Source organism: Diprion similis, chromosome 8 (genome assembly GCF_021155765.1).
Source record: "Diprion similis isolate iyDipSimi1 chromosome 8, iyDipSimi1.1, whole genome shotgun sequence".
NCBI lineage: Eukaryota > Metazoa > Arthropoda > Insecta > Hymenoptera > Diprionidae > Diprion > Diprion similis.
Genome location: NC_060112.1, coordinates 9696847 through 9718981, shown reverse-complemented (window position 1 = coordinate 9718981; position 22135 = coordinate 9696847). Strand labels below are relative to the sequence as shown.

Here is a 22135-nt window from a genome sequence, read left to right as displayed (position 1 = left end):
AATAATGAATTCAAGAGATACGGAGGTCAATAAACCTCAATGAACCAATTATTAAACCAGATTGTGTTCAATAATTAAATATCTGCTGAATCAGTGGGAAAGTAAGATGAAATTACGAGATATGTTGAAAAATTATCAAATCTTGTATATGTATTACTTATATATTATCAAAGGATAAATCAACTTACCTCAGAGATTGAACTAATGTATTATAAATTGTAATTACAATATAATACATATATTTTTGTTTTTGCAAAAAAATATCAAATTGGAGCTGATATAACTATTCCTGTTACAACAAATAATTCTTTAGATGTTCTTAATACATAATTTTAATAATTATACAAATCCAAAGGCTAAAGTTTCCTCTTTGGTCTGTTTTACTCCAATATTTTTGATTTTTCGGAGTGTGCCGAAAAATCTAGAACAACAAATTGAATCGTGATGGTAGTAAATAATGTTAATATAAATTTCATAACTTTCAAGCCTATGGGCATACTTTTTTTCCAAGTTTAAAAATTTTTCCAATTTTGCGTAGAATTTTCTGTAATTATGTCATAATTTTAAAAGTGGTCTAAAATGCAAAATTTAACGATACCACCATCTTCAAACCTGCAAACCTCCCCTTATCAAGACTAAAAATTAAGCGAGAAAAGATGATCAGCTCATTTATACTACACAATGATTTACTGAAACTAATGCGAAAGAAGTGGGTAATTTGGTGACCTTGATGAGCCAGCCTACGAATTTCGCACTCGTATGCGATTCAAGTTCATAAAGCATTATCAAATGATGTCTCTTTTTAAATTCGTTATTCAAATCATTCGAGAACTACTCGATCAATCGAATACGAAATAACTAACTTTATACTACCCTTAATGAGTTGCAAACATTTTTCAACAATTTTGTACAAAAAAAAAGTTCAACAACCGGCTAATTGTTGCAAGATTAACACTTAATACGGAAGCCAAGATAAAAAAGTTCGGTGAAATTAGATACCTAAAAAGTAGTGACTGCATAGAATTGTATAAAGGGAGTCTACCAAGGATTCATGCATATGAGGGGTGCACGGCTCTTGGATAAATACGTAGCAGTTTTCGGAGGGTCTTTTTTATAACAGGGGTTGAAAAGCAGGCAGGGTGAAAGCATTAATTCAAGGAAATGGGGGACAATGCGATATGCACCTATGTCGGTTATAAAATATAAAATTTATGTTTCTGCTTCGTGCTATACATATGTATTCTTTTTCTTTTTCTTTTTTTCATGATAGGAATCGTCTTCGGAGTATTAGCAACTAAACATCAAAGATGAACATCGCTCTAATCGATACAGATAACGTGTACAGGATGCATTTGAATAAACCAACACCCTCTGACGTTCTGTGCCTAGATTAACAGGATGTCTAATGATCCTAGAAATCCTGGAAGCATTGGAAAGATCTTGGAATTCTTTACTTGCGTCCTGGAAATTATTACATTACCACAATCTGTTTTAATAATTCCTTTCCGTTGAATTTATTTGCTCTACTTTATTCTTTGATTTTACATTAATTTCAAAAAATTTCAATATGCGCGATATTTTTCCATCGAAGTCATGATTTTACGGAGAGATTACAATCGCTAATTGTTATTAGACAACATAACATATTTCTCATATTCCACACAATTTGTCTTTTCTTCAAAACTCAATTCAGCTTTTTGAAAAGATCTTGTCTACTTTAGAAAAAATACCACAAACTATATAAAACCATTTCTTTTAGAAACGATACCCTATAAATTGCTTGAGTGAACGCATTATACAATTGGTAATTTTTGTCAGTCCGGCAAATTTTTTCGGTCCGATAGATAACAACAAATTAGTGAAAAAACATGTCAGCTGAAGAGCTCAGCTTCTAATCCTCGTGAAAGGTTCTCGGGCGGTCCTGAAATTTTATGCGTTATAGAAAAATTAAAATGTCCAACAGAAATTATGTGAATTTATAAAGGCAAACTCTACAGCCCTGTGTCATTTTTTCTACGGTCGACTATCAGATGCGTCTCCCCTCTCCGATTATTCTCTAACGCGCCAGTTGCCATCCACCATGCATTCACCATGCATTCGACGGCAGTCTCGTCTCTGCAGGTCGCGAGATAGTCGAGCAGCGTGAGTCGAGCTCTTCACGTCTTTGAAACTTTCATCCGAGATCCGAGCCCCGCGATTCATCCTCAGTCTAAGGCGACAGTTTGTCGGCGCTGGTAATTCACCCTGTGCTCGATTAGCTCCGTTATACATCGTTAATTGTTCGACGTGCCGACATTATAAGTATAGTGCGGTTGCGGTTGTGAAGGAAGAGTTTAAATTTAATCGGAGTCTACGGCGAATATTGAATTTCGAAATTTTGGTCACAAACATAATTTAAAGTCTTCAAGGTGAGTAAATATAATTTTTAATGCACATAGATGATATGCTGTCTTTGTAAACCATTTCCTGTGTGACTCATTGCGTCAGTTATTATAAGCCTCATTTCAAACGAGTTCACGCGCCTCTCATGACGCTGCACTGTTTTGAATGATACATTTCTCAATCATTCAAAGGTTTGAATATCTACCCTTACTTTTAAATCTTATGTATATTCTACGTACCTATGTATATATACATACTAAATATACTTGATTTCTATATGCTAGATGCTAAAAATTTAGTTTCAATACTTCATGTGCACTTATCTTCTTGTCAAAAAGTTATGAATTGTGGATTTTTTACCGAAGAATTCTGCTCCATTTATATGTATTAATTTCGTTATTTTTTATTTATATAACATGCGATTCTCATTTAAAATTTAAATGTGTATAATCGGTACGTTAAGTACCGGCGACTTTCGATTTGCTTGAAATTTCGATCGATCAAGGTTGGTAAAAAAGTCTATAATAATAACGTTTTGAGAAGAGTGAATGAAACTTGAATAGTTATCGTAAAACACAAAATGATAATCTTGGGAATAATATTTGCGCTGATGTATATTCGTTTATTACCAAAACTTGGAAAATGCGTGAACTTGAGATTCGATGAAGCCTGTCGACCGAAACTTCAGATGACGTGATTTTTGTTTAAATTGGAATATGTCAACTATGATTAATGCTTATAATCGAAAAAATCCATGTAAATCGAACCGACATTAAAAAAATCCGAACATCGTAATCTCCAATGCACTGAATTTCCGTATTGACTGCTTACCGGCATAATCCCATTAGAATGTTTAACATCTAAATGATTTTATTAGATCGAAGTTAATAAAACGTTAGCGTGATACATGTTTAGGAAAAACTATCTTTTCGCAACTGAAATTTGTAAAACCCACAAAGCAGAATGTGCTCATATTTGGAAAACAAACTCCTTCAAATTCATTCTGAAATTACAATGTGAAAATTTTTTTTCCAAATATTTAGTCAGGTTCACGTTGTTACCTTCAACCTTGTCTATTTTGGGTGTCGAGTTCAACGCTTCGTTTGAATCTCTTACAAGTGCCCAGTTCTAGCTGTAACATACATATTCACGTACCCGTTGGGCATTAACACATACGTTATACGCATCTATATTTTTTATCTTAATACAATCAACCTGAATGTATATACTTTCTCCAGTTTCAAGTATGTAAATGAATACTGTATCATTAGACATTATTTTTCATCCTGATAAGTCAATTGCTACAAGTGATTTGAAACGTTTCATTTTCTCTGGCTATTTATTCTTGGCCAATTAGCTCATCGTCAGTCACGTTCGCATTTTACCCAGCAGCCGCAAGAGTAAATCTTCCGAGATGTTCCATAACCGCGACTTAACCACAAAGAAATTATGTGATAAAATTACTCGTTATCAATTATCTAGGTTAGATACTAATTAGCTAGGCCGTAGATACCGAATTCCACATCTTCGTCATTATGTCATTTATAATCCGCCGAAACCATGCCGTCATCTTACAGTCTTTGTCTGATTAAGGAGCTTGTAGGTATAATCATTGATAATCAATAATTTTTTTGTTATCTTATATTACCAGATGATCGCACGTTGAGTGTTTATTGAATTATCACGTTCGTAAGTTACAGTAATTTTAGAAGTTATGTTATCGATTTTTCATTTCAAACCACTTTCGAATGCTAAAAAACTTGGTAATCTTGTTCAAATTCATTCACTCCATAACGTCTTGTCTTGCTTGGAAAACTGTATGTCACAAAATTGATCGAAACAGTGTTTTCTTTTCGCAATGGTCAATTCAATACTGCTATTTGTTGATCAAAATCAATATCAGTGCAATTTTTTGTTAAATTTATATTCAACGATATTAACTTGATAGAAATTAATTGTCGAGATGAAATTGTAGGGAATTGTCTTCTGAATCAAATTACCCTTTGCAAAGTGAAATCGAATGGGTATATCAGATTTTTTACCATGTATAAAGCGATTGGGGATGAAAAATCTGGTTCTTAATTTTAGTTTCGCGTGCTTTTCTCTTTTTTTGTATTCCTAGGAAAATCATCGTAGCTCACAAACCTGTTGATTTTTAAATGACGAGCCTCACTAAACGATTACTTTTTCATGCCAAGCGTACCTCGCGTGCATTATGGGGCTTAGGTTTAATTGAATCGACCGAAGTGCATAATGCTAGGAGTCATGGCGCTCATCACATGGATGGATATTGTATATACATACATATACTCGTATATACGAGAACGGCAAGCCCATCCTAGGGGGAATAGAGCATTTATTTTATAGGATGACGGTGGCGTTCCTGTTCATGTTAATTCATTCAACCGAAAGATAACCATTTCACCCCGCATCTCATCTATACACTCGACAAAGAATCAAGGAGGTTCGAGTCTTCATTTATCTAGATCACGTTTCTCCGAAAAGAATTAATTCTCGTCCGTGTGTCACAATTGTCGGAAAACTTGTTCATACGACATTTACGTCTGTATTAATCAGAATTCGAAGTACTAGTAGAATACAGTGCAGCACGTGTCACAGCACTGATATATTTATCATCCTGAAAGTCTAGGATGTTACACATAGATTTTCATTTTGGAGTAAAAGTAAAGTAAGTGTAAAACCTGCATTGCACTCTATTCAGAGCAAAATAGAATTTATACTAACTAAAAAGTCTCTGCGACTTTCGCTTTATGTTGAAGATTCCTTTGTGTTTTTTTTTTTTACGTCAAAACACCGCTCAATTCAAGAATTTCAATTCTTCCAATTTGTGACTCGCGTATTGAAAAAAAAAGAAAAGAAATGAAAAAGCGACGAAATGAAGTTTCGCACGTCTATTGCATCTCCTATATTTTCCATTAAAATATTTATTTCACTGAAAATTGTGTACTGATCTTATAAAAATAGTTTGACTCGTCAGTTAGTTTATGGTCTCTGTAAATTAATTGGTACTTAATATTTATGATCAACTTAACGTCACAGTCAGAAATTTTTTCAAGACTTCAGCAGTAGTAAACGATGTTATATTGATTGTGAGTTATGGAGATACAAGTAATGAATCTCGTATTTCATAACGGATATATTGGATACAAGAAACACGTGCGAGACTTCTTTATCCATGTACAATATTATATTCTTCGAGCTCAACGCTGGTACCGACTCAATTTGCTCCTCCCTAATCTCATCATCACTACTTTTGTGGATCACTGTAATTATCTAACAAGCAATTTTGTATTTATTCAACGCGCTGAGAACGTTTTCGACCAGCCTGGCATTATGTACGTACATGACTCTAAGTATAGTCCCGTATTTGGTCAGCCCACTGGGCAAGATTATGGGGAGACTATAACATCGTGCCATAAATATACCGTGGCGTAGGTATGGGGTACATAAATACCATGATACCTTGGCCCATAAATGTAGGTATATTTAACGACAAATAAACGTCTACGTACATAAAACATAAAATACTCCCAGGATATGTGTAAAATTGCGTGTATAAAGTTCACCATGCATAGTGGAAATTTCTTTGTGAAATGGGACGGATTAGGGACGTCGTAAGGAGATAGAGAGTGGCCATAAAAATGAGATTTTGAGATTTTAAGGTAGGTTTCGTAAAACCACTATTAAATTCTTCGATAAGATCTATTATAATGAGTGTTATCATCGAATGTAAAAATCAAATCCATAGGTTTTGTGGAGAAGTTAATCGGAGGCTGTAATCTTGAGCTTCAAAATGTGATTAAGCATTTTTAAGAAGATCGTATCACGCGATGAAAAATATTTCTAACGTAATTGTATCTATCAAATTACCTGTAAGTAGTACGATTAGAAATAATCTGTTTCTCCCAGCTTTTGAAAAGACTAAAATTTTATTATTATGCATATATCGTGAGTCGGGGGGTGAGATCGAATAATACAACCGACTTTCTTGCAAATTTAAAACTGAAGCACGAAGCAGTTTGCGAGTTTAAGACAAGGGAACGCACTGTCCGTCGCATTAAACTTATTCGAAAAAACGAGCCATAAATGAAAGACGTTTACGGTAACCAGTTCGTCTGGAAACCTAAAAAAATGCGTCCAGCACTACACGTGTCCCGTAAAATCCCTCCCATTCCCAAAGCCCGCCCTTCCAGACCATAAAAACTTCATTCCTTTTGCTTCTGGCCGGTCAAAGGAATAGTGACTGAAGTCGGTGAGAAAATTTAGCGATTTTTCATTTAACAAAATAATTTTCTACAATACCTTCAATTACACAGACATCATAAAATTATGTTACGAATCATGTGGTATATAAGTGTAGATTTTTCTTTTCACATTACGCAGGATTTCATATAACAAACTCCTGTAAAGCTCATGTCACTTCCTTCAGTGAGATGTTATCCTGAGACGAAGACGTGAATCTATAACATCTGTATACCTATATTTATTTATACCTATGTACCGTACATCCATGCGTATACGTTACGTGCTCGTCCACCAGGCGCAAAGGAGGTATGTAGTCATTCTCCTTGTTTCCATAACGTCAAACGGAAGGATGTAACAGGAAATAAACAAAAACGTGGAGGTCAAGATACGTGACGTTTCCGCACTCTACGAGGGGTATAATTTTCTTTGTTTATTATGAATATATGGGCCACAAGAAGGGCGGGGGAGGCGTCGTCTGTGTAGGTATAATATATTCCCTCTTTTCTCTTCGTCCCACACGCTGTTGGATGTCGTTAGTTTTCTCCTTCTTTTTCCTTCCCTCTTTTTTCTCTCCTTGTGAATAAGCTGAATGCGTGGGGCCGGCAAGCCACCGAGTCTGCAGGCACGCGTGCTTCTTTTATCCTCTTTTTTCCTCTCTTGTCTTTCTCGTGTCTTTTTTGTGTTCTTGTCTCTCTCTCGGTGTACCTCCTTACCCCCCCGATATCAGTCGAGACGCGACTCGGCCGCACGCAACCCATTCTAATTACATTTAATACAGGCGTTAAATAATTCGGCATCACGCCTGCACATATCCACATCATTGCTTTGTATGCGAGCGCCTCGAATGCTCCTCGTCTCTATGCTCGTGCGACTGCATTGCAGTGGATGCATAATGAGGAGCCAACGTCGCTCATGTTCGGCTTGGAAAATATCCACTCGTTTGATCGGATGTTCGAAATGGAACCAGTGGATGTATATATACACTATATGTACACAGGGTGTCCCGTTATTCGCGTATAGGCTAACCTATCATAGTGGTGCTGGCATTAGAAACGAAGTTAGGAAAGTGTAAAATGATAATCTAGCTAGTTATTTATCCAATCGAGATGATATCGTGAAAGTCACAAGAAACTGAAACGCCAAAACATATGATTCCATTAGTAGATTCAACGAATTCGTGCCGAGTTTTTCGTCTGCTCGTCAAGTTGAACAACTCAGTTGTGGCCAGACTGTGGCTATCAAAATTGGAAGGCATCCGAGGTTATTTTGCTTTGAAAATTTGAAATGGGCCAAATGTGACGGATCAGCACTGATCTCGAAATGCTTCCGCAAATTTATGGATCACACCGAGATCCGACCAGACAAAATTAGCTAGCCCCTCAAAGTAAAGGGAAAACTTGTCGCATACACAATCGAGTTTTCAGTTGCCTGAGATTGTCGCGGTATAAATTTTTCCTTCATTGCTACTTCGAACTAAAAATTTGCTGATTTAAATTGTGAGAAACTAGTAGCAGACCTGAATGAAACCTGATATCCGGAAATTTTTGGGAACGCCGACTACGTGTCTGGAAGGAAATTCAAAAATTCACAGTAGCGGTCCTAAAAAGTCAGGCATTTTGGATTTTTGATTTTCTACTTCAGATACGAAATCGTTGAGCTTATATACCTACCTTCGAGCATCAATTTTTAAATTCTGAATTTTGAGTTCCGGTTCGTATTCAATGATCTTATAAACCCGCAATTTTAAATTTTCTAGTGAATCAGAGATAAAAAAAAATAGACCTCCTTGAAAATTTAGAAATAGCTCAGCTCTGGTGCAGCATGTAAGCCTCGTTAATATGCGCACTGGAGAAATTTCACGCATACTTTTGTATTTTACTACGCTCATATTTCAAGAACAACACCGCTACAGGCGTACTATAATGCGGGAGTTATGGGACACCCCGTATACTACACGAATAAGCTTTTAACCTCGCCAGGCGTAAAGTAAGCGAAGAAAATACTTGTTTCCAGAGTAAAAAATTATAAGGTACAAGGTACTGATAATATAACCAGTCGATTCAATCCTAATTCCTGCAGGTGCATTCAGAACGAATCAGAGTTCAAAGTTAGGAGCAAACCATAGATAATGCTGAACCTAGCCGCCGATATCGAGCCACCGTTTCATAGAAAGTTCTCACATGCAGTAATTTTCATGGAAAAACCAATTGAATCAATGGCGTCTTCACATTTCTGATACTGATCCGCTGGTTTAAATAGTTTGTGTGAATTTTACAGACTGGAGTGTCGTATTTAAGACGTAGTTGTTTTAGAAATCGAACAAGTAACGTTTCACTTACAAAAGCAAGTTACTGAACGCACAATTGCTTTTTTTCAGAAATAATAATTTATTTAAACAAATAAAATGAGAATCGTATTATTCAGCCCATATAGTCAATCTGCATAAATCAGTTGCTCAAACAAGTGTCTTAATCTTTGTAGGTAACGTAAAACACTTATAGCCAGAAATAGTTGGGGTATAGGATATAAATAATAGTTGGAGAAGTATGTACGATAGATTTTTCGCATCAATCCGGTATTACAGGTCATTTTTAAACAATTGTAGGAATTATCGCACATAGCTTAGTCTCCGAGGAGTTTATAAATAATGCACAAAGGCATCGTATCCGATTTTACGAACCTTTGCATGAATTAAGTTTAGCTCACACCAACTGCATACAAATGTCTGCGTCGTTTCCGGTGACGGTTGTGTTTCTATCGTCGCAAAAATTAGTGAACACGCAGAATGTAGCCGCGCAGTCTGCTATAATAACTACACATCTACACTATGGTGTGCATGCTGTACCTACATGAGTCATTTCACCAACTATCAGGCACTTGCAGATTTTCAGGTTCAACATTTTAATGGCTCTACTATTAGCTGTTGGCATTACTAAATTTTATACGAGTTCATGTAAATCGGTGAAACCAAAAGTATAATTAGGTGACATTTGTTAGGATGCAATTGACACTTATACTAATAATCACGTATGCGAAACGAAATTCTTATTGGAGTTTATATGATGAATTGTTATTTCGTTCTTTACTCTCAAGCAGAGCGTCTCAATTTCTCTAATCCGATGACTCTCTCCAACAAATATATGTATTTCAGTTTGCTGTACCTTTGGAATGCCAAATCAACTCGGGGAATGTCAAAAACTCAACTTGCTCGTATCCAAATATACTCTTTGAAGAAAGAAATCTTGAAATACGTGTGAGATATTCGTGACAGAAATTATTTCCCAAGAAGTATGATATTTCTAACATTTGTAAGAGAATTTACTATATTTCAAACCTTAATTTTTTCAGTATTTTCACAAAATCTCTCCTTCCTACTTTTTCATATATTAATGTCAGAAGATGTCAATTTCACTTCTTCTTATCTACTCCGTCATATACATGCTAATGGTTATCCAAGCAATAACAGAAATCAGTTTCATTAAAGTCCATATCTTTTACTATAAAATAGATCACTCGACGTTTCACATAATCTTTATTACCCTGTCAAAAATAAATATTCTGGCGGTGATGTTCTCCACAAAAATTAGCTTATAATACAACTGGTGTGTTTTGTAATTGTCCATAATTAATGATTACAGCACGGTTTATTCGTAGACTAATCAAAATATTGACCCCAAAAGGCTGCCTGATCGTTAGTGGAATAATCAAAAATATACAAACCCAGTAAACTGAAACAAATCGAGTCTAACTAAAATTTGTTTTTCCGCCAGAAAACGAATTTTCCGAATACGAATTCTTATCTTGAAAAAGACAATCAAAGTAAGGTAAAACTGAACGGAATAAAAAACGAAAAAATTGACGTCATTACCTAAGAGACTGCGGAAAGCAAGTAAATACTCGCGTAAGCAAAAAAAAAAAGAAGAAATTAAGGTAGCGAGAATGAACTACAGAACTGCACCTGCCTTATACAGCTGCGGCAACTGCAGTTCAACTCTCATGGTGATCATTACGCGTAGCTTGTGCATTATGTTATGTATTATGCATATGTATAATGTATGCACACTGCACTTACATACCTCCATGCATGCCTATAGCAAGAGTACAGGGTGCGCCTTTGTGCTGTCGCCACTTGCGGCAAGACTCAACCCACGCAACCCAAACATGGACGGGCCCCATCGGCTGAATAAAAAATTCAAAAATCGAAAAAACCCCGTCGATAAACTTTCGCTCGGTGTGTTACTTACGCCAATGAAAGTGACCGCAAAAAAAAACAACATTACTATTAAGGTAATAGAGTTAAATCTGAGCAAATAAGATTAACACAGGCTAGCGAAAAGCTGTCAACAATTTGAGAAAAAACGTTTCACAACTACAATGTTTAACCAATATCTGACCCTCACCCCTTTCGATTTCTTCCCTGATTTCTTATTACATTACTTGGCACAAATTTAATACCATCTACAAAGCAGTACAGCCAGCAATGAGTTGAAGTCAAAGTTGCATCTGGATATGCAAAAGACGGACAATTCCACCCGTACGCGGAGGCGTGGGTTTAGTGATATAAATACGTACGTACAGACATGTACATATGTACATACATATCGTGGGTGCATATTTAGATATGTGAAGGGCTTGTATCACAGCGGGCGAGAAGTAGTTCTTTCTGACTCCTACACGGGAGATTCACGCTGATGGTCGATTGATTCATGAATATATGTATGCACATGTGAATCAAATCTTTCTGTGTCATACTTACGTGGGCGTCCATTACCAGGGTCACTGACTGACGGACAGTCTTGTCTTACCTACCCTTTGATTGGAAATAAGAAAGAAAATTTGAGTCAAATGACGTGCTTCGATCTTGTAGCTATCTAAAATATCACTTGTTGTATTTAATTTAATTTTATTATTATTCGTAAATAATTTAATATTCAATAATAAAGTTTGAATTCAATTCACTTCGATTTTTGGTAACTTAGACTTGAGACATTTCAGACAAATGTCATTTACGCCTGGACTTATGACTTATCCTACATGCATATACAAATAGTGATTGGACTTGGTTACGGTTGCCGCATATCGATACATCATAATTGACGACGTACACGGTGCGATGCTTTCTCTAGTACGTACATACATGGACATGGCATGCGTAGCGATGTGCCTAAAAATGTGTCTTATATTTACCCAACGAGCAACGTGTAACTAACGTGAATTGATTGACGTATCGAAAAACGAATGAAAATAACTTTTACCGTATCCCTTCGTCCATCAAGATGTGTATAAATAAGGTATACTTATTCCTAACGATTCGTGACGCACTACAATACTGTCGTGTAAAGTTTTATCATGGTACAGGTATATACAGAATATGGTTTGTTGTAGGCTGAAAAGGGCATGTCACTTACTATACAAATTTTATTTATTGGTATGAAATGTGAAATGTCAAAAAAAAAATTCCTTAAAACAAGTATTTTCTTCTATGTTTCCAGATATATTGAAGTCGAATTATCTCAAAAATTGATTTCTTCAAATAGCTCCTTAAGTCACTTTTTATCATAAAAATTTCGAATTATTGTACACCTGGTCCTGTCCTGATCTTAAAATAAATTTTCAATTAAAGAAAGTGTTATGTTGTAAAAGTATTTAATTTCAGACATTAAATTTGTTTTTGCAACATCTACATGGAGAGTCCGATTTTCGATTTTTCTATACATTTTTACGACGAAAAATGTGACGCAAGCAGTTTTTCAAAACACACCGATTTTCCACGTTATTCAAATCAATATCTAGGAACTTAATGAACATTATCAATCATTCGTACAGAAAGGAAAATACTTGTTTCACGAAAGTTGTTATTGACAGAAATTTCGTATCGATCAATGAACTTGACAATTTCACTAACGTGTCTCATTAGTTCATGTAGTTAAACTTTCGATGGATCTAGCTTGTCGAAAACTCTAAAAATAAGGTCCTCAGAAGTAAATGAAATTTGGTAAGTCATTCAGAAGCAAAAAATGACAAACCAGAGCACATTGGTTTATTACTAGAATTCAAAATAAGTGAGAAAATCATGTTTCCCTGCGTGCACAGCTGTTTGTTCACGCTTCGTAGTCGACGTTGTGTGTCTTACTTATTCCACATTGCACTAGCCTCGATTTGTAATTGGATAATAAATGGTTTTTAATTGAACCGAGTCCCTCGTCTTCGCCCTTCTCTCATGGTGCCGCTGTACTTATTCTTGGTGGTGACTCACTTATCTCGATAAAGGTCTACACGTATGTGTGCGCTCATAGATAGAACGGAATAGGACAAGTGCGAACGACTGACCCCTTATATATATATAACTAATCTCATCGCGGCCATTGATTACATATCAAATGATCAATACCGACGTCAGGAGGGACGTACGTCAAACAATGCCCAAGATGACAAAATCTTGATACTTGCAAGTAACTACATTTCCCTGCTGCATTTTCTAGCCTTTCAGTTCGATGAATCTGTGTCGAAGAAGATCGAGTGATTCGCTCATAGAGGAACCTGCTAATTGTAAGAACTAGTTATACATTACAACAAAAATTAGAATTCAATCAAGTCTTGAATTCGTTTCTTCTTTGAGTACCGGTTTTTCCAAACTCGAAGAAAAGTCGTTATTGTTTTTTTGTTGTCTAACAAAGAGAAAAACAATGTAAAACAAAAATTTATACTATATTTCCTGTAAGTAATGAACAATTGTTTTGCTCTAAATAAAGTTTCTTCAACAAATAAAATCAAAGTATCTTGTAGAATAATGCAGAAGCACTTAAATCTAACAATAAGTCGATATTTTGGGCCGTGAAGTCGATCCACGAGAACCTTGAAAGAGATCACCATTGCAGTTTTAGAGATAGCAAGAATAAACGAAAACCATGTGCCTGTACGTGCAACGGTGCTGACTGAACGGTCGAATCGTTCACCGGCCACAAGGAAAGGACTTGGAGTAACACAACAACTGAACCGAACCAACCGCCCACGGCATGATCTAAACTTAGAAAAATATAACGTACCCTGCACCAAAGCAAGTCGGGATCACTATCCTTTCGAAGTATATGTATACTGCCCTATTAAGGATCCCCTTGAGTCAAGGGCCCCATAAGTGCATCGTTTCTCCTCACGCGCTACGCGAGCAGAAGAGATAGGTAATAAATAATGATATCTTGGTCGAAACTCGTTCTAAGTTGAAAGAATCTCATCACATCTCTAATCTCCATCCATGGATTATTTCATTATGTATATATATATATATATATATATATATATATATATATATATATATATTAGCGCGTAAGTCGAACCCGATTTTCTGTTTGTATGAGCATGACCTGTGAAACGTTTCACTGAAAGAAGAAAACTACATAATTAGATACAGATTCCAGTATGAAAGTGACAATCGCACAAAGTTTACACATTTTTACAAGACATTACGGATGTAAAGCGTAAAGATTTCTTGAGTTAGATTGCAAACTGAGATACAAGTATCAAAATACAAAACGTGGGGTTATTATTCAAGATACATTTCATTGTAATTGCTGTATTTGAACTCTCAGTTCTATAGATACTAGCTGATTCCCAACGTAAGTAGTGCATGGGAGATACGGCGAGGGTGATTGTCATTATTGTAAAACAAAAGCGAACGAGCAATTCCGGAAATGCGATGTCGTGGAAACGAAGATAAAAAATGTGATGTCCTACTTTACAGATTACTGTATAGTGTATAAAGTACAGAGATACATAAGGGGCCAAACTTGAATCATCGTTTCCTTCGTTAAATTTCCTTCTATCATATTTTGCTTTGTTGCTCGAAAAACTGAGAAAGAAAACCGAAAGCAGAAGGCCCCGTTTGTAGTATAAATTAATGAAAATTATTCCTGACTTTAACTTCATTACAATATAACTTCTTGTTGGTAAAACTGATTAAGGGAAATTTGCTGTTTTGAATTTCGGTATCGTTTTCAACGTATAGTATGAATATCTCAAACGCTACTTTTTCTTAGGGTGATAGAGTTTGCCATACAAGCTAGAGACCACACAGAAACATGTGGCGACTCCGGGGGTCTTCTCTGACGGATATAATGGGGTCGTATACATCATACATGCTTATACATAGGCATATTGTACCCTACCGAAGAATAATCGTTCTCGAAGATGGCGCGGCCTCAACGATTTTAGATAAGAAAATGAGATGATTAATAATAAAGACACGTGAACAATGATTGATATCAGGTATATTAATGTATAACTTATAATAACCTCCACCAAATCTTTTAGAGTGGTTCTTCACCAAAGTAAACTATCACATTCGAATAATTTTCGAACATGAACATTTCAAGTCCCCCTCACGAACGATGTGATTCTATATGTCATAAACGATAATTACTCTGAATTATACAAAAAAAAGTTATGGGTTAATGGAAATTTTGACTAGATGAGACGAGCAGTGAGGTTACGTCACGTAACTTTGTATTTTGTTTTCATTTGCACGAGCTACCTTATTCTAAGCTTAAGTCAAATAATATTTATACTAGTTTTGAAGAATGCATAAATAATTTTTATTTCCTTAGTGTTTAAAATTTTTTAAATAAGTATCGAATATGGGATATCTTTCTTCTGGCATTTAACAATTCATAACTACCCTAGTAGCGTGCGACTTCAGTATTGGACTTCAGAAAGTTCTGTAATAAGAAGCCCTATAGACATATTCATGCAGAATAAATGCAGAACTTTTACTTCCAGTATCTTCACGTTCACTGACAGCAATCTGACTCACAGTCATGACCATTCAGCGAGATCTTATGTTTCTCTGTATTATTATTCACTGGCACTCTTCACGCATACTTATCGCAGCCACAAAAAAGATTTAATTTAAGAAAATAGTTATGAAAAATCTTCATGTCATAGATCGTACGTGTCTCGAATAAGATCTTAGAATCCTTAGCTACTCTGAAAGCAGATTCATTGAATTTTGCTACTACGATAATATAAGAGTACTTGTTACAGTCATAATTGAAATACCTGTAGCACGATCGCTTTCACTGTGTACAAAATTGGGCAAGTGGAAATCCATAAAACAATATCCTCGCATAGAAAATATATAAATACATACGACAATTATGTCCAACCTTTGCCTACCTTGTCTTACTTATCTAATTTATCGTCAATAATTGTAGCGTAAAGTGAAATAAAAATTTTCACGTAAACCTACTTATCGTGACGAGCGGTTAAGTTTAACAATAATATTCTTTATCAAATCGAATATAGATGTACGCCAGTATGTTGTATCACAGCCCAATTTAAATTCTGTACAACTCCTTCTTCCTGCCGGGATATACGCTCATAGCTCCATATCCTGCGTAGGTTCGATTTGTTTCACGTGTCACGTTGCGACGACACTCGTTACAAATGAATCGTAAAACATGATGGGAGCTGGACAAATTTCGACAAGATGTCCCCGTCATATAAAACTGTTCTCTTATACGTCCCACCCTCGCATGTGTTTACATTGGGGAGCCCTACGCCTCGCCATCTTGAATCTATTTACTTCGACACCCGCATAATGCCATACGATGCTCATACGTCGTGACCCGGCTGCCACGGAAATTTGAACTGTACAACAGTAATGTGGTTATTCCATGAAATTTAACTGAAAAATTCTAAAGGCTGCAGTATCTCATAACATTGATAATCGTTCGTTTATACTAAGTACTGCCGCGCTTTATCTTGTGCGTTTTATGGTACAAGGATGATGAATATGCGGTTGCGTCTGCCATTCTCGGAATTGGCAATATGAAGAGTCAGCTGAACCGGAATTGCAGATTAAAAAACTGAACTTTGTAGCTAAGCATGTTTATTTCCATAACCGATGACGTGATGTGTGTTCGGATTTTCTGCTAGTACTAGTAAATTATTACTCAGTAATTAACTGTGGAGTTCAAGTACAAGATATAATTTCAGATAATTGATTACCAATCATGCACTTTTATATTTAGAGGTCCTCTTCAAGCGGGTCTTAGCCTAGGTTCAAGCTTTTATGATTTAGAGTACATGAAAAAAAAGTAACAAGCAAACACGGGAAACACGTTTTGACCGCCATTTTCGGCTTCTATAAGTAACATTAAAAATTGCCCAGGCATAGAAAAACCTTATTGATCGTAATGTGGCTAATGAATAACGTCTGTAATATACACCTAATTCTCTATTTGTGTTGCAGGAAAGAACATTTACTATAGATCGAAGAAAAATGGCAGCCTGCGTCGCCAACATTTAAAATGCTATCAACCACTTGGAACAATGTGCTACGTAATAGTAACTGGTCGCAGTCTCTTTTGGACATTAATGTCCTTGAGTGCTGTGTTGGCTATGTGGTCCGCATTGATGACTCCAAGATGGCTGGTAGGGCCCCCGACTAGTAAAGATATTGGTAAGACTTTCCAAACTATTTCAATCAGAATGATCCATTAGATGTGATACTGCCGAAAATATAGGTTCGTTTTTTGATTTCACACAGCAAATGTCACGGAAGTGTTCAGCCCGACTGTCGGTATCTTTGATGACTGTGTCAAACTTGATGGCAAACCAAATTGTGGAGATTCTAATTTTGATGGTCTTGCAACACTTTCCTCGACATCTCCTGACTGTTGGAAAGCCGCATTTTTCTTCCTGGCACTTGGATTGGCTATAATGACAGCCACGGTAGTGGCTGCACTGATGGGATGCTGTGTTCAGAGTATTGGCAAGAAGAGCATCTTCGACTTAGCTGGTGTTGCACAATCGATTGCGGGTAGGTAAAATAAGATTCTCAAAAATCAAATTTACGAACACCTTGATTTATCACGCGATTCTTCCACGGGGGATAGGCGCCTATATAAGTAACCAGCTTAAAAAGTGCATGAATTTTGTGAATGCTAAATATTTTGGCCCTACCCCTTACTTCCACTCCAGAAAGTCGTTTAACGTCATGTAATACGAACTAAAAACTGTATGGGAAATCACTGAGTAATTTCAAAAGCCTGCCTTTGAATTCATTTCGTATTATACTGTCGGGATCTTTGCAGAACAGATAAACAGGCAGACAGACAAAATAAGATCACCTATAACTTTTTTTTACCATGGACGAATTCATTCGTTATTCATTGATACCAAAATCATTGGTACTAACCTGTTCTCAAAAATCCAATAGTCAAATTCAGTTCATTTGGTTAATTTTGAAGATGATAGCCATGATAAATTTTGATAAAAAAAAAATTCTTTTTTGTAATTTAAGAAAGAAAAAAAAAAATTGAAAATCGTGTCCAGATACGATTTTCCCTGAAACGTTACAACCCATTTCTAATATGTTCGAATTTGCTTCAATTGTTTTAAGGTATCATGTATCTCTTTGGCATGATTTTGTACGTTGCGGGTTGGGGCTCAAGCAGAGTTCAGAGGCTTTGCGGTGATGAAGCAGTGGCTTTTTACCTGGGAAACTGCAGTCTTGGTAAGATATCCCTGTGTGTAAACTTACATATTTAGTGATTGTGTGTAGCAGCCTAAAATCTTTGTCATTTTTGTTGCTATCCTATAATACAGTTTGTCTATTGGGTTTAGTCTCACCCTTCGCAAGGATTCTTAGATAATTTGAAATTTTTAATATCATGCTGAAAACTATAGGCTTAATGATTTATTTTTGCTGTGACGTTGCTTTCTGTGACGTAGGTTACTACTAAACTGAATAGACAAACTGTACACTCACTGATTTGAGTTAAACTTCTCGATGAGACGATATACCAAATTCTCAGTACCCGAAAAAAATCAGAATGTGTTAAATCCCAACGTACTAAAACAAATTTGATCTGATGTCCGCCAATACGAATGTTACGATAAAACTAAATGCGTGATAACTCAAATCAATCTGAATTAATCGTTTTATTGTCTCGAGTATCGTGTACCCGAGGATTTGGGTTCTTTGAATTTGTTTATGTGAGCATTTTACATTACGTAATTTCAATTCGCACCAATCTGTAATACGCAATTCCGTCCGTAATCATTCATATTCTGCAAAAAAACACATTTCAAGTTTTCCGTTGTTTTAAATCTTTTCTTGTTTGCTGGGATGGGATGCTTTTGCGAAAAAGTAGCACTGAAGTAGTACTTGAGAGGATGTTCTATAGTAAGTTTATCATCCGAGTAAAATATCATTTATTTTGATTATTATTATAGCCTATACGCATTACTGGCGTAAAAATGCTGCAAGTACCGCAATTATACATGCAGTGCCGTACAAAAATGTCAAAAAACTTTTTTATTTCGCGTAAATACTAGAAAGTATATAATATGTAATACCAGAAAGTGTATTCCTGCATTTCGTGACAATTCAATTACAGAAATACATTCTCTCGCACTATTGATGTATAAAACAAAAATTTTCCTGAACATTTCCTGACTTTTTCAGGCTAACGATGGATATCGGTTTTTATAAGTCTGAGAAATAACGCTTAACGCGGTCGGTAAAAGTGATTAAAAACATCCTCTAAAACGAGTATTGTCGAAAATAGGATTTTTTTTTTTCAAATACCCTGTCAGTACTGGAAATCTGAAGAGCAACCATCGACGGTTTCTTTCAAACCTTTTAACTAACACATGTAAACAAGTACAAGTTGATTCAATGGTCTAAATTCTCGAAATGAATATAGAATTTTTTGTATCATTAGTGAGTAAAATATTTCATCTTTTGTCTAAAATATTGGTGATAAAATTTGTATACAAGAATTCTAGATTTGAAATTCCAAAATCTAGTCACGAGATCTAATCAATGAATAAGGTTTGAGCATTGTGTCAAAATTTCAAGTCGATCGGATAAAAATTGACCGAGGAATCTCTTATATGCGGCATGCATGCATTTTGTCATTACTTTCTATGAAAAAATTCTAGAATTTTTTCGAAACTGTGGATAATATAGCCCTCAAACTCGAATTGCTCTTAGTGTTTTCATTTTCTTTAAAAAAAAAAGCTCCTGAAAATAGGTCTGATGGCTTAACACAAAATAACTGTAAACAATTTTAGATCCCTCAAAACGAAGTAAATTTTAAAACCTGCAGAGTATTCACGTCACGAAATTCACTTGTACCTATGTGTGTTACCCACAGTATATACCATCACATAAAAGAACCAATCGCCGTTGTGCTTTAATTCAAAGTACCGAACACCCAGTATTATAATTTTAATGCGTATAAAGTTCCATCAATCAAACATGATAAGGAAAACTTCAATTACCACTATTACTTAGTTCAAATAATTTTTGAAGAGTGAATAAAACTTGGATACATATTTCAATTTGAGATTTAAAGTAGTTAAATTATGAGTGAATCTGGGGGAGTTAAATTATATAAGAAGTGATGGGCTGCCAGTTGCTTAAAATTCATGAACTTTCAGGCTGGGCATCCTACTTGGCTGTGCTAGGAGTGCTCCTGACCTTCGCGTCTGCTGTTTTCAGTAGCCAGGCTGAAAAATCAACGGCCAGTGATAAAGTACAGGACCAGATAAATGAAGGGAAGACCCTTATTTGCCTAGCCTAGTTTGTAAGATAAGAGTCCAAGACTAACCGAAGCGATCGACTTGAGACTTCATTTTGAACATATTATCAGAAATCATTATAAACATTAATTATGTATGTAATATTTTGTACGTATGATGATTATTGCTTATTTACCATAAGCTGCTGGTATTGTTTCTCCGTCAAGATATTACAGCTTGATGAAAATGATGCAATAAAATGTTGTGAATCATGCCAAGAAAAGTTTTTGAACATATGTGTGAGGTTTGAAATACTTGACGAAATCGATTATTGTACTGCTATTCCAGATTCCATTTGCATATAATCATACATACGCGAATGTGATTAAATACGAGAAAAACGGTGATGATGGAAAAGTTGCATGAAAAAGCGGAATGTTGATCCTCTAGTGTGCATACAATTAATCACTTGAAAATATAAGGTTGTGCATTTTCTTTTCCATTACAAATAGTAATTTGAGAAGTTATACACAATGAAATTCCAATTGTGGGAAGGAAACGATCGGCGTGATTGATTTTTCCTGGACAACCAGAGTACAAAGTCAAATCATCCACTGAGCTTCCTGATTGTTATGGGTGATGTTTATGCTAAACCCGTGATTTATTATTTTATGTACTATTATTTGTATACGTATATGCTGAGATTAAATTGGTAATGATTTTCACCACAAATCCAAAGGCCTGATTTTTTTTCAACTGAAAATATTTGATCCGAATATCGATATCTATACTACTTTCTGGTTGAAGTGCGCGCTCAAGAACAAAGAGGTAAGTTCCGAAAGAGCGAAGGCAAAGCAGCAATAGAATCACAACAAAAATCTTCAGTTTGTCGGCTCTGACTTTTCGTCCGTTGATCGCTGCGTATTCGGACTGCGCTTAATCGATTTATATCACAAAATTACGTCGAGATAGTGTCCCTGAGAGATAATTGCAGCACTTTTCAAAATCGTCGAAATTTTCGACAAAAATCCAAAGGGGTTAGCCTTACTTTTTTGGTCATTTTCGGAGACGAAAATTTTTCGTCCCGGAATCGATTTGTATGACCATCTCTGGAGTAATTCGACCCCCAGGAACTCAGAAAAAACAAGAAAAAAAGCGTAGGACGAACCGCAGAGAAATGACGAATAAAATTCTCAGTTCTTCGCCTGTAACTTTTGAGCCGTTGCTCGCAGCGTATTGGGACTGCGCTCAATCGATTCCTCTCGCAAAATTACGTCGTAATAGTGCCTCCAAGAATTGATTGCAGCCTTTCTTAAAATCGTCGAAATTTTCGTCAAAAATCCAAAGGGGTTAGCCTTACTTTTTTGGTCATTTTTGGAGACGAAAATTTTTCGTTTCGGAATCGATTTGTACGACCATCTCTAGAGTAATTCGACCCCCAGGAACTCAGAAAAAACAAGAAAAAGAGCGTAGGACGAACAGCAGAGAAATGACGAATAAAATTCTCAGTTTTTTGGCTGTAACTTTTTAGCCGTTGCTCGCAGCGTATTGAGACTGCGCTCAATCGATTCCTCTCGCGAAATTACGTCGAAATAGTGCCTCTAGGGATTGATTGCAGCCTTTCTCGAAATCGTCGAAATTTTCGACAAAAATCCAAAGGGGTTAGCCTTACTTTTTTGGTCATTTTTGAAGACGAAAATTTTTCGTTTCGGAATCGATTTGTATGACCATCTCTAGAGTAATTCGACCCCCAGGAACTCAGAAAAAACATGAAAAAGAGCGTAGGACGAACAGCAGAGAAATGACGAATAAAATTCTCAGTTTTTTGGCTGTAACTTTTTAGCCGTTGCTCGCAGCGTATTGGGACTACGCTCAATCGATTCCTCTCGCAAAATTACGTCGAAATAGTGCCTCTAAGAATTGATTGCAGCCTTTCTCGAAATCGTCGAAATTTTCGACA

At 35.9% G+C, this 22135-nt stretch overlaps 1 protein-coding gene across 1 annotated transcript; it reads left to right on the top strand.

Moving 5' to 3' along the window:
• Nucleotides 1-1984: 1984 nt before the first annotated feature.
• LOC124408421 (LHFPL tetraspan subfamily member 2a protein) lies at nt 1985-20344 on the top strand. Its single transcript, XM_046885302.1, has 5 exons — nt 1985-2408; nt 16895-17107; nt 17243-17464; nt 18047-18160; nt 20095-20344. The coding sequence occupies exons 2-5, from the start codon at nt 16975-16977 to the stop codon at nt 20235-20237; spliced, it is 612 nt and encodes a 203-aa protein (XP_046741258.1). The 5' UTR covers nt 1985-2408; nt 16895-16974; the 3' UTR covers nt 20238-20344.
• The last annotated feature ends 1791 nt before the right edge of the window (nt 20345-22135 follow it).

Excerpts from the sequence above, each read along its gene's own strand:
- LOC124408421 (XM_046885302.1), top strand. The coding sequence starts at position 16,975 with ATGTGCTACGTAATAGTAACTGGTCGCAGTCTCTTTTGGACATTAATG. Across the intron at positions 17,108-17,242 it reads GACTAGTAAAGATATTGGTA|TCAAACTTGATGGCAAACCA; the intron begins AGACTTTCCAAA and ends TTGATGACTGTG. Across the intron at positions 18,161-20,094 it reads CCTGGGAAACTGCAGTCTTG|GCTGGGCATCCTACTTGGCT; the intron begins GTAAGATATCCC and ends ATGAACTTTCAG.